Genomic DNA, 18092 nt, shown 5'->3' with positions numbered 1-18092 from the left:
GTGCTCAACAGGCCGACCAGGGACAGGGGTCCGGTCTTCCGTCAGGCACACAGTACAGTGCGGAAGTTCGCGGTGGTGTGGATGTCGCTTCGGAAGGTATGGGTCGCACGCTGATCGACGATAAGGTTCCATTCGGACTGCTCCCTGTAGGTTTATTGCCTGAACCGAAGGGGTTTGGTGTGGTCCTTGGCTCTATCGGGCTAGTTGCTTTGGGTGACTCGTCTGTTAGGTTCTCAGGGTTTGGCTTTCCTGGCCATTCACATTCGGGGGGTTGCTAATGTCCTGGCAGATGGCCTGTCACTGTCCATTTCCCTGTCCACGGAATGGACGGTCGATGCTGACTTGTTCAGTTGGCTTTGCCAGACGTATGGGCTCCCGGAGGTGGACATCTTTTTGTCAGCATGGTCGAGGCGTCTCCCATTGTATGTGGCGCCCTTCCCTGACTGCAAGGCCATTGGGGTCGATGCCTTGCATCTGGACTGGTTAAGGTGGGGTTACCTGTACCTCTTTTTCCCGGTTCAGCTGTTGCTCGCTTGGAAACTTCTAGGGAAGGGTACCTCTTGGCTCCTTGGTGGCCAGCCCAGCCTTGGTTTCAGGCACTGCTTGCACAGTGTCGAAACCCGGGGGTCTTTCTGCGACTCTGCCTCTTTCAGCAGATTGAACCGGTCCGTTACGTGGCTGGTTCGTTCGTTCTCCTCGAGTCTTCACGTCTGGTCTTGCTGACTCGAGTCTCTCACCACTTGTGTGGTGAGCAGGTGGCTTTGTTGACGGTGTCCCACCTGCTTGTTTCGTCACGGTGGCAGTATGTAGTTTCTTGGCAGTCCTTCTGTTATTTTTGTCCCTGCGTAGTTGTACTTCTGTTTCTGTTCAGGTTTTGTCCTTCCTTTAGTGGTTGTTCCAGGACCGTCATCTTACCGCCTAGTACTGTCATCTCGTATCGTGTGGCACTGGTGGAGCCACTGCAGCATGCGTTTGGCGTTAATGTTAAATCTGCGCCATTTTGCAAGCTGTTTTGTGTGTTGGTTCACCTCTGGCCTGCTCATGCACCCCCTGAGCTGTATTGGTCGTTGGACTGGGTGCTCTCCTTCCTGTCTTCTCCTCGGTTTGTGGTGGCCTCTTCGGTTCAGGTTTGTTTGGCATAGGCTCTTGTCTTGTTGGCATTGGCCTCTGGGGGGTCAGATCAGAAAGCTTCACGCTCTCCTCCGGCTCAAGTATCTGCTCTTTTGGTCTTGGTAGTTGTTTTGTTTGTTTGTGGCTGTCTCCTTTTCTGGCGAGGGATGAGACTGCTGCTTTCCGGAGCGGTCCTTAGGTTGTTGATGCTTGGTTGGTCTGGCCGGGGGTGCATCATGTGGTGTTTGTTTGTGGCTCTTCACCGTTTCCTGTGTGCCACGGTCTTGGTGGCCGGGGATGCACTTTGGGTTGTCCGGTTTCCCTGTTCCAGGGTTCGGAGGCCAGGTTATCCGCTGGATCCTTCGGTCCAGCCCGCATGCGGTCTATCCTTGTGCCCATGTCTTTTGTGCGTTTGCTGTGTTGGTGATCATCTCCCGGATTTGTCCTTGTGTTATCTTTAGGCAAGTAGCTCCAGGAAGCCGAAGGGTGCCTCCCCCAGAAAACCAGTGTTGAATGTAATGAAACACCATTTTCTGGGTGAGGCTCCCTGGCAACCCTCCCTCCCTCCCTCCGATCGGCGTGTTTTTGCATGTTTTTGACATCCAGCCTCAGAACTGAAGGGTGGATAACCGGCGTGAGAGTCTGGGGCTCCCCCCTTACCCCTACCGGGGAAGAGGGATGCAAGAAAAACAAGCTGCATGGCGACTTGGTGATGTCATGCTAGTTTGCTAGTTTTCCTTTGGGAAGTTCTGTCCTCTAGAAGTGGGGCCTCGTAGCCTGGTGGATAGCGCGCAGGGCTCGTAATTCTGTGGCGCGGGTTCGATTCCCGCACGAGGCAGAAACAAATGGGCAAAGTTTCTTTCACCCTGAATGCCCCTGTTACCTAGCAGTAAAATAGGTACCTGGGTGTTAGTCAGCTGTCACGGGCTGCTTCCTGGGGGTGGAGGCCTGGTCGAGGACCGGGCCGCTGGGACACTAAAAAAAAAAAACGAAATCATCTCAAGATAACCTCTAGCTCGGCTTTCGGTAGCAGTACAGCATTTTAACTGGCAGCAATATTAAATTAAATATTTAATTTAAGAATAGGGGTTTGTTTTGGGGTGCTTACCTTTCTGGGTGCCTGACCCAGTTGATGGCAGACATAAAATGCTTCCAACCACATGGGGATTTCTATAGGCCATTGCTCCTCGTGCCTCTCTATGGGGGGCCAGGTTCTGGCTCGTGGTCACTGGTAGGCCTAGAACTCCATTCACATTGATGCCAAAGTCTAATATATCCATATCAGCCTGGATAACTCCGGGGAGCCTCTGGGTCTCGCCCAGAAAATGACGTTTCATTACATTCAATGCTGCATTATTTTTCTTCATTTAATGCATTGCAGTAGCACAAGTCAATGAATAAGTCATCACCTGTGTACTATAACAATGACCCTATGGAGTTACTGTATCGATCACGATGGTACTGTACAGACAGGATACTGGTTACTACATACAGGCTCAGGGTAGGGGTGGGAAGAAAGGCACCAGAGCTGAGGTGTAACAGTATGGTGAAGAGCATAAAGACGACAAAGAGTTGAGGGAGAGGCAGACTAGTAAGCGGGACAACCATAATAGAGTTTAGACAGCACGAGAGAGGAATGTAAATAGTGTAGTGAAGTGTGTGTATATCAGGTCCCCAAGAAGTATGGGACAAAACCTTAAGTAAGTTATGAGCATTCAACTTGGAGGTAAGAGATATGGGGCAACCAAGACAAATTTGTGTCAAAAGATTAACAGAATCTTTACACAAAAAGAGAATTGCCATAGAGTGACAAAGGGGGGCGAAAAAATGACCTACCTTTGAGTAAAAATCACAGTTGATTTGATTCTCTTAGTTGTAGAGAACTTGAAGCAATGATTAGAGGCCCAAGACGACACGACATAAATTGTCATTGGAGCAAAGGCGAGTCATCACCTCGGCAGCAGAGGGCAAGATCGTCAACATAGAGTGCCAAGAAAATTCTAGAAAAGGGAGGAAAGGATGTCAATATAGGAGGATACCTTTGATATCACTCTCCCTATGTGCTTTTGTTCTCGTATTGGCATCCTTGGTGATATTTAGCACCTTTTGAACATCCTGCATCTTTGATGATAATAAGTAGTCTCCCCAGCTTGGTACCTACTCTTGATAATTACTTACTGCTCCCCCCCCCCCCTTTCCCGTCTCTTAGCTCCATTCTCCACCGCCTGTCTTCTGCCGACTTGCTGTCGCCTCTTGCCCGACAACAGCGCTGCCTCTCCTGTCTGCCTAGCCTGCTGCCATGTGCCATACCCTCCTGGCCTCTGTGACCTGTGAAAGGGCCATCTGTTACAGGGCCGGTCCTTTCTCCTGGCGTTGCCTCCGGTTACCTTGCCTTTGCCTCCTCCGCCCTCGTAGCATTCGGCGAGGTGTGGGCTACTCCCACCCTGCCCACTTCTGCTGGAGCCCAGCTTCTTTTATCAATTGCCATGTTCTGCTTTATTATTCATTATTCCCTTGTCTCCAGGTTAGAATTTCACTCCTTGCCAATGTGGAATTTCCACACAAGACTTGTCCCTGAACTGAGAGGACAGAGAGAGAACTAGACTGGAAGGAGAAATGGAAAGAGAGACACTGTGATAAAGATATAAAAGACTGGCATTGACTGGACAAGAAAAAAAAGTTTAGTATGAACAAGGGATACAATGAGAGGATATAGGTGGAAACTAGAAACTTGTTTGAGCCATAAAGACAAGGAAGCACTTTGTGTATGAGTAGTGAGTTGAGAAGAGAAGTAGTGAGCATAGTTAAGGCCAATTCCATCCATAATTTAAGAGTAGGTATGATAAGAAAAAGGGCCAACAGCCATAGGAACAAGTGACAATGTTGGGTCCCAGAAGCTGAGTATACAATCATTCACAGCACACAATCACTTTTAAAATATTTTCCTCCTTTATTCTTCAAAATACTGAATTGTTGTACTGTATTTGTGCACTGGGAGACCTATCTCCCTGTTTTTATATGCTGTTAGTCTTAGAATTCACAATTTTGCAATTCATCAGTGTCTGACAAAATTATTACCATGAATACAGATGGTCTGCTGAACTCAACTTCATAATTCTTTTTCCACTATAAAAGTTAGATTTTCAAGTCTATCACAACATTCTTAAGCATTCCAGCTTCCTATCTCTACCACTAGTTATAGCTCCACTATTAAATTTTGTCTATTATATTCTCGTATCTACCACAAAGAGTTTGATTTCTATAACAAATTACAAACACTGGTATAAAAGGCACACACCCAAAATGAGTAATATGTCAACCACTTAAAACTTTCGCATTCCTGGTATGGGCGCCCTAACCTACCCCGAGGTGAGCTGAGCATTTCCCGTGAGCGTGCGGCCACACCAAAATGTGTATACAGTACTCTCAGTTTTTTCACCTCAATTTTCGTTGTACGTCGTTCATTTTGTTATCAAATTGTTTGCAATAGAATTCCCTACAGGGGTATATGCACACAAGATCCAAAAGCCCCTCCCCCTGCAGCAAAGCCGAAAATCGGCCAAGCGTTACCTGTGACTCTTTTTTTTTTTTCAGTTTGATAACATCAATTTTTGTGTTATGTCGTTCACAATAGAAAGCTCTAAAGGAATATATATGCATGTAAGGGCAAATGGAAGAACAACATTACCAATACCATAAGATAAAATATATCGTCAAGTGAAAAACGGGTTTTTGTCATTACTGTATTTTACATTTGTTATTTCCGACATTATTTGTGACACGATATCAGTTTTTTGTGTTGCTTCCTTCACATAAGTGTTTGTACCACAATATCATATGTATAAATAAATGAAAAAAAAGCTCTGTACTTACCACCAAATGATGATTTTAAGAGCATGAGTTGAGCATTAGGTTGAACCACTCCTGCTCCAGGAAAAGGTTTCCTGAGGTTTCTCAACCCATGTTTTATAGGTGGAGTGGATGGTGGGTAATTATTACTGCTTATCCACTCGGTATGTCCTCTTGCGATGGTACAAGGTGTAGCATGGTGCAGGACACAGTGCCACACCACACGACTTGCACTTTTACCTGCTGTCCTTCCATGTAGCAGACATGACACTTCAGACCTTTCTTGATGCAAATTAGGGAATGATTCAAGTTCCTGTTCAGACGTTCTGGTTTACCGACAAAATGAGGGTTTCTCCTAGCAGCAGCACCAGGAGTAATCTGACTCTCGTCTTCCAAGTCATGATGATGAATTTTCATCTCGAAGTGAAGATGGGAATAATGGCCGCCTCACACCTGATGGTCCGTGTGTTGCAACATTGTCACCAGTAGATCTGCTCATGTACATCACCAGCATGTATGATGTAATTTTGGAGAGGCCAATTCAAAAGACTCAAAATTCAGTAGTGACAATGATTCATTGCTCCATTTCCACGAAGCAGAGTTTCTTTGAATCTGTTGTGTAGTACAGTACTTGTATAACACAAAAGCATTATGGATAGTCATTTGCAGAAAGTAGAAAGTGATTCTCTTCGTCCACTTGTGACATTTCAGTGTGAAATTATATTTGACCATTTGGTCGAAGTGATCAACACCTTTCATGTGGTAATTGCAGGGACAGATTGCGTTTGGTTGTTCACAGTGACCTGTTGCAATGAAGATGCTTTGTCACGTTTGCATACTCGTTTCCTTCGTTCCACTTCTTGTGTATCTGCAGTGTTGAAAGTTGTGATCAGTGAAGCAACTCGCTTATCTTTCCACAAAATTATGAAAGTATTGTCCTTCCGTCAGAATACAGTTTTATCTACAGGCAGTTTACCCTTTGTTTGTAGTTGAAGATCTTGTGGTGTACCACACTGCAATCTGAGAGTACCACAGGTGTATACACCTTGTTCAAGCAGCTTTTCACTCAGTTGAACAGTTACAGTAGTTATCCATAAATAAAAGGTAACCTTTGTTCTTCAATGGTTCCATTAAACCCATAACTGTTTCAATCGTTGTCTTACCAATATCTGGCAAGCTCTTTTATACTTCATCCCACTTATTGCGTTGTTAGAAGCATTGGACATGCTGTGTGATGCATACAAGTTTGTTTCATATACCATAAATTTCAGCAAATCTCATGTAATAAATAACTAAAAATCCCAGAGGAGTGCTTGGTATTGGTACAGTCAAGCCTGGTGTTCCTGTAAAACTGTCTACAAATGTTGCAGTGTTGTCAGTAGACCAGGGCTTCACCAGAACAGGTGCGTGGGGGTACGTGCTGAACAAGTTCTAATAGCAGGGATTGCACGTGTGTCTGTGGTGGTATTAACATCAGAATCATCACTCCCCTCACTTTAAATTTCATCCTCACCTGCTGTTTCAGTTTTAATCACCTCATTAACTACATCAATGTCACTTTTGTCACTTTCAAGATCAAGATTAGAAAACTTGTCAACAAAAGCCAGGAATTTTGTTGGTGTGAGTTTCACTTTATTGTACTTTTGGCAAACATTACTTAGCTTCTCCCTCAGACGTGTTTCATTCACTGTTTTTGTCCTGGACTGGTTCTGTTCTTGATCAGAATACATCTTTGAGTAAATGTAAGAGTGTATAAAGGCAGTAACAAATATAGCTGAGGAAAATAGCCGGAACAGGTACACATTTTGGGCACAAGGGGAGACCGCAGAGGTCACGAGGTTTCAGACAATAACAATGAGCCTACGACGGCATGCAGTACCATGATGTCACATGAGCCATAAGAGAAAATGGGAAGACGTTGGCGCAAAGTTGGTGCAAAACATGTCCCATAATGATCGGATAAAAAATAGAGTTTTAACAAATATTTTAATTTTGGACGCCACATACGTCCCAGGCAGACATCCACAGAGTTATGTGGACTCAACTACTTCCCGGGAATGCGAAAGTGTTAAGATCTACTATCTATCAAATATCAGATTGATGTATCTACTACACCATGAAAATGATTACTTTGACACTTTACTGCATAATGCATCTCTTCCCTAAAAATGCCACCACAACCTTGCCATATGAAGCCAAAATCAATGGATTATATTACATAACCAAACACTTACTCTTTTCCTCTGTATGTTGGGGGAAGGGGGCACTACGGCTTCATTATTATTTCTCCTCCCAATTCCCATCCCAGGGGAGCCTAATTGCTAAAATACATGATTCAATAGTTATATTTCTTTTCACATGTCTATTTAATAACTTCATAATCTTTTTTTTACAATATGTCATCTGTTTCTATGCTAAGATTAATTTTAAGAAGCAACTGTATATGCAAAATGTTGTGAATTCAGTAGTGTGATTTACTGTAATATTTTGTACTGTACACTCTTCCACAACTAAAAATATGCTTCAACATTTTATGTGAAATGCCATACATATGAAAAATTTGTTGTTACCAATTCACATCTCTCTTTATTTGAGATATGGTATGAGAGAATCCCGACTGTTCTAGTACATGTTTCTTCTACTCACTGACACTCGCTTAAATGAAAGGGTTAAGTGAACTGGCAAGCTATTATATTGGCCTATTTCACTCTCTTTCGGGAGGGCAAATATGGAATCTTTTGAGTACTTTGTAAAAATATTCAGCCAAGTACTGTACCATGAGAGAAACAGTAAAAATTTTCTTAACATGCTCTCTGGAATGCATCCTTAATTTTCCAAATAACAATTTTGATTTACATGAATTTGTTTCACACAGTTTTTTCATGTGCCTGTACCAATATGTAAAGCATCTACAAACACTTAATAGAAATTGGTCTCAAAAATGACACTGATGCCAAGGCACATATTTACCAAATCTGATAAAATGAAATCAGTACCTGAAAGGTACTGATAAAATACTCTCCCTAAATAAATGAATTTTTAACAAATGGAAAACAAAAAAATACCACCCGGAAGCTAGAGCATCTGATGAAATTCAGTGCATAAATTATCAAAAGTAATAAATTCACAAACTCTAATGTAACTCAAATTGAGGCGTTAGTTACGATACTCAATAACTCGTTAAAAATACAAATACTGTATTTCCCAAAACAAGCACTTAAAATAAAAACAATGAAATATAGCACAACATACTTTATGCCCCAAACAGAATGTATACTACTATAAATATGAAGATTATTAAGAGGATGCATTATCAAGACCTACCATTAAGGAGTTACAAAGCTTGAAAACATAGTTATCTCCAAACAAATGTGTACCGTGTCCACAGTATGACAGCCACTTTGATTAGTGGCCCTCACACCCTTGCTGAAATTAAAGTGAACAAAATAAAATAAAACTCCCACTAAAAATTCTTAAGGTGTAGAGAGTAGATTTATCTTCAGATATTTGACTTCGAAATGAATAATAAAAGCATAGAAACATTTACCAAAGTATTAAAAGAGTTGCATCACATCTGTAAATGTAATTTCTGAAATATACATAATCATTCATCCTAATTTCCTTCTAGCTTTTTTTATATTTTCGCATAAGAAAAGGTAACCAAAATATGATAACTCTAATTTACTAAAAAATAATATACTTCAATTGACTCAACTGCTTCATTCTTTATTGAATTAATTTGTACACTGGCAAGTGTTATATTTTCTCTATACAACAATTATGCTACTACTCATTTATAAAAATTTGGAAAAATAATAAAAAAATGGGTCAACCCTGAGTCAACGTCTATTTCCTTAACTATAGCACAGTTACGCATCATACTTGACAGATAAATTATAATCAGTAAAGTAATGTAGCAAAAAATTAAGAAATATTTAATTTGGAATTATAACCAATTGTTATTTTTCCTTGTAAACATAATTATATAAATCAATAAAATATAGCTGTACCATAAATTAATAATTTTTATGTAGGAAGAAAGTAGTAGTGGGCTAATAGGTATAGTTTGCATCAGTGAATAGGGTTTAAATTACTTATGTTTTCCCTAGAAAATATACATTGGCACAGGAACTCAAAATACATATTTGTGAAAGATTTAAGAACAAAATAAAATTAAGGGGCAATACCAGTTATATTTAGCTAGTATAAGTAGTCATTGTGATCCACCTTTTTAAACACATATATGAACTTATGCTAGAGTTTCAGTGTTGAGAACGCTGAATCTGTTCTTTTAATTGAAGGATGGATGCTCGCTGTTCTGGCGGCAGCATCTTTATCTGTTCATCTGACAGCTGCAACACCTGCATGATCAAACTGGCCTGTAACAAAATGAACGGAAATTAGTGCTAATTACATCTGTTCTTAGTAAATATATAATATTCATAAATATCTGTATCCTGTACTGAATGCTCTACATAAAGACCATACATGTATCAAAGACACTAATATATGGGTAAGACCTTGGCTTTAAATTTAAAAGTGTGACAAGCTGGCTATTTGTCCATCAAACATTTTTGTATGGATGTAATGTACCCTTTCTTACCTGCTTACTCTCTCTCTTTCTCTTCAATACCCCAGCTTAACACTGTTACAGTTCAGTATGACCCCTCACTGAACTGCCACGAATATAAGCTGAATATTAAATGAGGAGAACACAACAAGAATAGGGGTTATTAATTTATAACTAATAATTAAAATCATTAAACACTGCCACCACCTTCCCAACAATAAATATTTATTTATTATTTTATTTTTATTTTTAACGTATGATTCAAAACTCCCGCGGCTACATGGAGTTCACATCAGCTTCCTCAGGGCTCTTGTAAACAGACACCATTTAAAAAAAAAATCGTGGGCAACATTCCCGGGTGTGAGAGCCTCAGTACTGAATGAGCAACCAAAGCTGGTGCACGCAGCATGAGCTCACAAAAAATGCTGTTCAGCTTGTGACTACAGGATCGCCTAATAATGTCAAAATATATATATAACTGGTATTATTTAGCCATAGTAGTATTACAGAAGAGCCTGAGTGTAATAATGACTGTGTACAATGTTCAAATATCAGTGAATCAAGGCTGTTCACGATGTTCACAGCACTAGCCACAGCATTATTTTGTCCATCTAGGAATCTTCAAACGACTTCATATGTTACTTTACAAAATAAACTTGTGGTCAATTAGTCATTTACAGGATTTTTGACCAGGATTGTGATAATAGCAGGATTGTGGTGATAATTAGCGCTGTGCATAGTATTGTGGGAGGAGGAAGTTTGGTGAGGGAGGGAGGGAGGGAATCCAGATAGTGTCACTGTGTGGCAGCCACTCTTTGTTTTACTCACCATACTAGCTTAGTGGTTCACTATGGCGAACACATGTACATGGGTATATACAATGTGTGTATATACCCATGTACATATGTGCGTAGTATTGTGGGAGGAGGAATTTTGGTGAGGGAGAGAGAAGATCGAGGTAGCATCACTGTGTGTGGCAGCCACTCTAGTTTTTCTCACCATACTAGCCTAATGGTTCGCTATGATGAACACACATGTACATGGGTATATACACTGTGTGTATATACCCATGTACATATATGTGTAGTATTGTGGGAGGAGGAATTTTGGTGGGGGATGGAAGGAGAAGATTGAGGTAGCATCACTGTGTGTGGCAGCCACTCTTTGTTTTACTCACCATACTAGCCTAATGGTTCGCTATGGTGAACACATATGTACATGGGTATATACAATGTGTGTATATATAATGTGTGTATATACCCATGTACATATGTGCATAGTATTGTGGGAGGAGAAATTTTGGTGGGGGAGGGAGGGAGGATGAAGATCGAGGTACCATCACTGTATGTGGCTGCCACTCTTGTTTTGCACACCATATTAGCCTAATGGTTCGCTATGGTGAACACATATGTACATGGGTAAATACAATGTGTGTATATAGTGTAATAACAGCAACAGGAGTATGTTGGGAGTGGCCTTTTTGGTGAGGGATGTGGCGACATACCTGAAGCATCGTCTGCTGGCTGCTGTGTGATTTCTCATGCAGTGTATGGTGGCCACTGTGCTGTTTGGACACAATACCAGCTTACTTGCATAGTTATGGTGAATAAAACATGACGATACGTATACATAACGTGTGTAAATAGTGTAATAAAAACAATAACAGTATGGTGGGAGGAGGAATGTTGGCGAGTAAGGTGTAAGGAATAAGCTAGGTGTTGGAGGAGTGAGGGAGGGCTGGCTGGGTGTGGCAGCTCACACTTGCAGAGTTCTAAGTGTGTTGATGGTGAATGTATATAGTGTGTGTGATAGTGTATAGTGTGTAAATATGTTGTAAATATACATAAATCAACATTAAACATTGGATATATGAGCAATATATGTGGACACATTTGAGACACATATAACACAGTGTCTTGGGACAGTACGGATGTTCTACTGCCATAATAAGGTGTACGTGTTCATTATACATAGGATTGGCAAGAAAAAACAAAACAAATGTATTTGGAAATGTACGCAAAAAATGAACAAAAAAATATTTGTGACAACGCACGAATGTTGAAGTTGGCGGGCAATTGGCTCCGGGAGTCTATGTCACGGGCGACCACCAAATCGTGATGTCACACACCATTTTCCGGATCCCATTGCGGCCAAAGTAAGTACAATTTTGACTTTTTGTTAACATATCCATACTCAGGGAAGGGTTTTTAACATTTTCAAAAAAGAAAAGAATTTTTTCCAGAGAATTTATTTTCTGCACACAGGAAGGGGGGTGCCATATTTGGACTGTAAACATCATAAAATATTTCCCTTGAACGAATTTAATTATCAGTACTAAAACAAATTACATATAAAACCTCTTTCTAGCTTCTTTATAAAATGCATCTGGAGGAACTTATTATCAGTACTAAAACAAATTAAATATAAAACCTCTGCCTACTTCTTGATAAAATGCATCTGGAGAGGACACCTGATGTGTGAGTGGGAGGTAAACGCCATTAATTTGAACAACAAAAGTCTCGCTAGGAGCATGCTTGAAGCTCCGAAATTATTTCTTTCTAGACTCAGTGCTATGGGATGTAAATAGCTCCCATCATCAGCACGATCTTCGTCAACAATAAGGGAGATGTACAGTACCCGATAACCCATTAAATCTAGCTATTCCTGGCAAGTAATATAGATTAAGTTATTCCGGTTAGGACACACACATGGTGAGCCACCCAAAGAGGTAATTATCAATTAATTACCCATTAATTTTCCCTGATATAGCTGTTGTATATTGGTTATGATCATTACTGCATGCCTCCTCCCCCTTTGACAGGTGAAATTGAAGGGAAAGAAGAATTAGCAATCAACTACCTGGTGGTACAACACGTGACATGCGATCATACGCATTCATATCTGCTTGACCAGGCCATAACCAACTATACTAATAAGCTGTATTTTCTCATATATTTTACTAACCTATGTAGTCTTAACACCTACAGTAGTAACATTGTAGTGAATGTCTACCAATCAATTAATTTTGATTGATAGACTATAAATAATAAATCCCCCAGCATGTGTAGGAAACAATTTGTGGAAATTTAATATCATACAGTCCACTTTGAATTCATACAATCCGCAATCAAAATAAATAAACGTAAGAAATAAATTAATATAAATTAATAAATTGTAAATAAATAAATAAATCCCAGGAGTCCATTTTCCCCACAGGGCCAACACTAGGGCATCCAGGCAATCAATTTTGCTGTGAATGCCTAACCCAAACAAACCTGGCTCGTATAGCGACAGTAGTCTGAAAAGCTTCTAAACTCAAAGCTGAATCAGTAAGGGAAGAGACCCCTGTGAAAAAGACGCTCACAGGAATCAATACTCAAAGATGTCACCAATCCAGCAGGCAGTGTGGCCGAGGCAAAAAGAATGATCATCGTCATGTAGCAAAGACAACAAACTCCCAAGCTCACAATCGGCAATTTGTGCCTGCAGGATCGAGTATTGGCTCTTGGATCTCGCCTTTCTAGCCTCTGATTGTTTAAAGCAATGACGCCCGTCATTCTTCTCTATCATATCTAGTTTTAAAGTTATGAATAGTTTTCCACAATGTGCTCCTTTAGTTCATTCCATTTCCCCACTACTCTCATGCTAAAAGAAAACTTTCTAACATCTCTATGACTGATCTGAGTTTCTAGCTTCCACCCATGTCCCCTTGTTTTGTTGGTATTCCATGTGAACATTTCGTACTTCTACTCTGTCAATTTCCTTAAGTATTTCGTATGCTGCTATTATGTCTCCATGCTCCCTGGCACTGTCAGGTTCAGTTCCTTCAGTTGCTATTCATATCCCATCCCATGCAACTCCAGGACTACTAGCCTTGTAGCAAATTTCTGAAACTTTTCCTGTTTCCTAATGTGTTCCTTTAGGTGGGGGGCTCCATGATGGAGCTGCATACTCTGAGACTAGCCTTACATTGGCAGTGTAAAGCACTCTGAATGCCTCCTTACTTAGGTTACTTAGGTTTCTGAATGATGTTCTAACTTTTGCTAGCGCAGAGTACGCTGCTGTCGTTTTGCCGATTTATATGAGCCTCAGAGTTAGACTTGGTGTTACGTCCACTCCCAGGTCCCTTTTTCGAATTGTCACAGGACGATAGATTCCATTCATTGTGTACTGACCTTTTGGTCTCTTGTCACCTAGTCCCATTTCCAAAACTTTACACTTAGTCGTGTTGAACTCCAGTAGCCATTGCTCTGACGATCTCTGTAGTTTGTTCAAGTCCTCTTGGAGAATCCTACAATCCTCATCTGTCACTCCTCGCCTCATTAATTTTGCATTATCCGTGAACATCGATATATAGGACTCGACTCCTGCAGACATGCTGTTCACGTATATTAGAAATAGAACTGGTCCCAGCACCAATCCTTGAGGTACTCCACTCGTTACGGTTCGCCAGTCTGACTTCTCGCCCTAACTGTTACTCTCTGGCTCCTGCCTGTTTAGTAATTCTTTGCCCAAGTTGGGCTTTTCTGCTTACATCATAGGCTAATCAATAAAGGACCATGCTAAAGACCCGCGATAGTATTACCAGGGCCTGAAGGCCGCTAACCAAGCAGAAACCACAGAGACTGGGGCCGCTTGCTGACAAAATCACTAAATGTAGCCAACCATATAAATGTGTGCACACTGTATAAACAAATACAAACCTAAGTGCACCCCTAGCGCAATAAAAAAAAATGCCTCCAGTAAAGGGCTTAAAAAGAGGAGTCTAGGACCCTTGATCTCCAGGGGTGGAGAGCCTCTCCCAAGGAGAGGCTCTCCACCCCTTGAGGCTTGACCTCTTGGGGGGCAAACTTTCAACACATCAGAGAAGATAACTATGACTGCTAGCGGGCACCCAGGGAAGAAAGCTTTAGTGCCTGCAGCCTGAAGCAGAACACAAGCCAAGCCCATATAAACTACAGGAATTAAAATATACCTGCAAAGCTAATACTAAAATAATAGGATGCAACAACCAGCAAAAGTTCCCTGCAAGATGAACAACATCTACGGCTGGCCGGCACTTAGCACGAAGCTACAGGGCTTGCCTATTTTCTGTATTAGCCTTTACCCTAAACACTACTATTTACCATAATTTTTTATTTATTTTTCCCATTTTCTTGTTCTTGTGTGTTCAATATTTATTTTACCTTGCTGTTGCCTGCTTTTGTTCATGCTACCTTTCTGGTCATTTTTTCCTTCAGTTAAAATGATCTTAAATCCTCTGCCCCTTGTGGCTCTTTGAGGAGACCAAGTTTTGGCTTGTGGTCTTCAGTAGGGGAAAGGGGCTTGGTGTGATACAAACCTGATGGAGTATCACCACTCTACTCACCTAGTTAATATAATATAATATATAATATAATTAGTTAATACAGTGGTACCTCGCATAACGATTGCCCCAAAAGACGAACATTTTGGGTAACGAACGGCCCGATCGGCATCAAATCGTCCCGTATGACGAACGCTGGTTTGAGTAACGTCAACACCACACGGTGGGGTCGCGCTGCTTCTTGCACATTCTTAGACGCCGCTGACGATGCACATAAATTATGTTGTTCTTGTTTAAAGATGCTAATGATGCTGGGATATAAAAGGGTGACTGCTGAGATGTTGCAAAGCATTGACGTTTTTGTAGGAAAAAAGAAATGAAATATCTGATATACAACAAATGTCAAAAAAGTTCGTTCGGTGTTCGGCAGGTAGGCTGCTCCATTATAACAATCTTTCTTTGTTTCAAATGTGTTCCATTTGTTTTGTATTTGTCATTTACGTCTCAATAATGGAGAAGCCTACCTTACATACACTGAATAAACCATTATGACATTTTCCTTTCTTCAAATGTGTTCAATATTTATTTTTCATTTGTCTTATAGCAAAAGGTTCGTTCCGTGGTCGGCACGTAGGCTGCTCCATGTTTCTTACATACAAAAAACGTAAATAATAAAAAAAATGAAGAATTTTGAAAACCAGTACAAATGTCAAAAAGGTTCATTCGGTGGTCTACAGGTCGGCTACTCCATGTTTCTTAAATAAAAAAAAACGAAAAATAAAAGAACTGTTGAAACAATTTGAAAAATGGACAAATGCCATAAAGGTTCGTTCAGTGTTTGTCGGGTAGGCTGCTCCATTATTGAGACGTAAGTGACAAATACAAAACAAATGGAACACATTTGAAACAAAGAAAGATTGTCATAATGGAGCAGCCTACCCGACAAACACTGAACGAACCTTTTGTTATAACGAATATGAAAGACAAGGGCTGCTGGCTGGGTTAGTACTGCGTGAGCAACCATTTGTAGCACACGTGCCTCTGGCTCTCAAACACCTGTCCCACACGGTGTTGAAAGACTGCGCTCAATCGGTGCAATTCAGACCCTATTGTTTGAAGAACAAGGGGTCATAACATTGGTGAAGCTAGGCGCAATAAGGGCTTAACACAACGGTCGGATGCCAGTGATGCAGCACCTATGAGGATGATACAGCGAGCGTATCCAGTTGTAGCTCTGAGCCCCACCCTTGCCATCTCCAATTTATATAGATGATACATAGATGAATCGTTTTCTGCGTTCAATGATGATGCATCTGATACAAGTAGCATAGATGAACAGTGTTAGCGGCTTCCATGGTGGTGTTGTTCATTGATATTTTCAAGAATACCTGAATCTCTTCCTGACTGATGGACACTCTTTGAGGCTAGCTGAATCTCTTCCTGACTGATGGACACTCTTTGAGGCTAGCTGAATCTCTTCCTGTGTGGGACCTTACAAAGCGATCTTTTCAAGACTACCTTACAAACTGAGCTTTTCCTATAATAATTTCAATACTACCTTATGCTTTACAAGCTTGGCTACATACCACCTACAAGTACTAAAGCCAAGGGTGCACACGAGAGCGTTATTTGCAAGCACACAGAACGATGAAACAGGAAACGAAAATCTATCTGTAGCTGGTGCAATGAGAGCAAAGTCGCGCTGTGTACCATGGACTACTTCGTTGACTATTACGCACCTCCAAAGTACTGAGTGTGTAATACAGTGTGTTACTGTGTAAATAGTGTGTGAAACTGTACATATTGTAATTTTAGTGAATTTTTACCACGTAATATTGTGACAATAAACATTTATTGTGGACACATTACTGACACATGTATCACAGTTTCATGGAAAATTATGAACATTCTACTGTATACATATTGTAAAGGTCACATATATGCATCATATACGATAAAAGAAACAAATAAAACCGCATTGGAAATGCATAGAAAAAATATTTGAAAATATATTTGTGGCAACATGCAGTGCTTGAATGGCCTGCGCGACCGTGTCTGGGAGCTTCACACACGGGCGACCAGGCCCTGATGACGTCACAGCGCACCTTGTCCATGCCCTCACACCCAAAGTAAGTGGAATTTGGTAATTACTTTTACATAGACATGTTCAGGGACGGTAATTTATCATTTTGCAAAGAAAAATGATATTTTGGGGAACATTTGATGTCATGCACACTGGGGAATTTCACAATAAACACAGTGCATCACACTGGTTACATGGGGCACACTTGTTTTGTATGACGTCCGTTTCACATGACGAACATGGAACGGATTAAATTCGTTATGCGAGGTACCACTGTATAACTGTATATCTGCCAAACCTGGTGGAGTATCACCACTGTATATCTCCACCAAACCTGATGGAAATATACAGGATATAGCCACATGGAGCTACTGACTCAGCCCTTCCCAAAAAGCTAACTTGTACAAGCAGGGTAACTGTTCCATTCAGATAAAAAATAGGTAGTGTTTCTTATACTATTTGTTCCCAAAATACTGTTTTTTATGAAGATTTTTGGTGGTCTAGGAATGCATCTCCCATTTATACCATTGTGCACATGGGAAATCTAATTCCACATTCTGAACAACTGCTTTACAAATGGCTTTCCAGAATGCAGCCCACTTGTTATTGGGGACTGCCTATACTTGTTTTATTTTTTATTTTTTACTTATATATACAGTACAAGAGTTTTACATTCTTGTACAGCCACTAGCACGCGTAGCATTTCAAACAAGTCCTTAATCATATGTTCCCTGGAATACAACCCCGCCAAATCGTTTAACAACCAGGTATCCATTTTACTGTTGGGTAAACAAAGGCTACAGTTAAAGATTGGAGCCCAGTCAATCCTCCCTGGCCAGGATATGAACCCAGGACAAAGTGCTTGCGAAACACCAGGCGAGGATCTTACCACTACACCACGGGGACTGCTGTGCATTAGCACAATCTCATTTAAGCCAAGGATGAGCTACATGATGCAATAATGATTCACTTCTGGCTGTTTTGTGTATAATGTATTTTTTTAAGTATTATAATATCATTTGTAAAATAATTCTATATTTAGATTTCTTTAAAAGATTTAATGGGCTTGGCAGTGACTTGGGCGAGTAATTCTCACTGAAACAAACATTTGTTTGTTTGTTCCACTGAATAATTTGCACCAGACTGTTCAGACCATCGAGGAATTTATTATAGCA

At 40.8% G+C, this 18092-nt stretch overlaps 1 protein-coding gene across 2 annotated transcripts in view; it reads right to left on the bottom strand.

The window, feature by feature from the left end:
* Positions 1-6931: 6931 nt before the first annotated feature.
* Positions 6932-18092, bottom strand: part of CstF64 (cleavage stimulation factor subunit 2 CstF64) — a 119812-nt gene continuing 108651 nt past the window's right edge. For both annotated transcript variants that reach the window (XM_045758673.2, XM_045758672.2), the window contains one exon: positions 6932-9338. In XM_045758673.2, coding sequence (XP_045614629.1) covers positions 9222-9338 — 117 coding nt within the window. In that variant the 3' untranslated portion in view covers positions 6932-9221. The remainder of the gene's footprint in view (positions 9339-18092) is intronic.

This window comes from Procambarus clarkii, chromosome 59 (genome assembly GCF_040958095.1).
Source record: "Procambarus clarkii isolate CNS0578487 chromosome 59, FALCON_Pclarkii_2.0, whole genome shotgun sequence".
Taxonomy (NCBI): domain Eukaryota; kingdom Metazoa; phylum Arthropoda; class Malacostraca; order Decapoda; family Cambaridae; genus Procambarus; species Procambarus clarkii.
The sequence above is the reverse complement of the archived record's forward strand: the minus strand, read 5'-3'. Positions and strand labels throughout refer to the sequence as shown.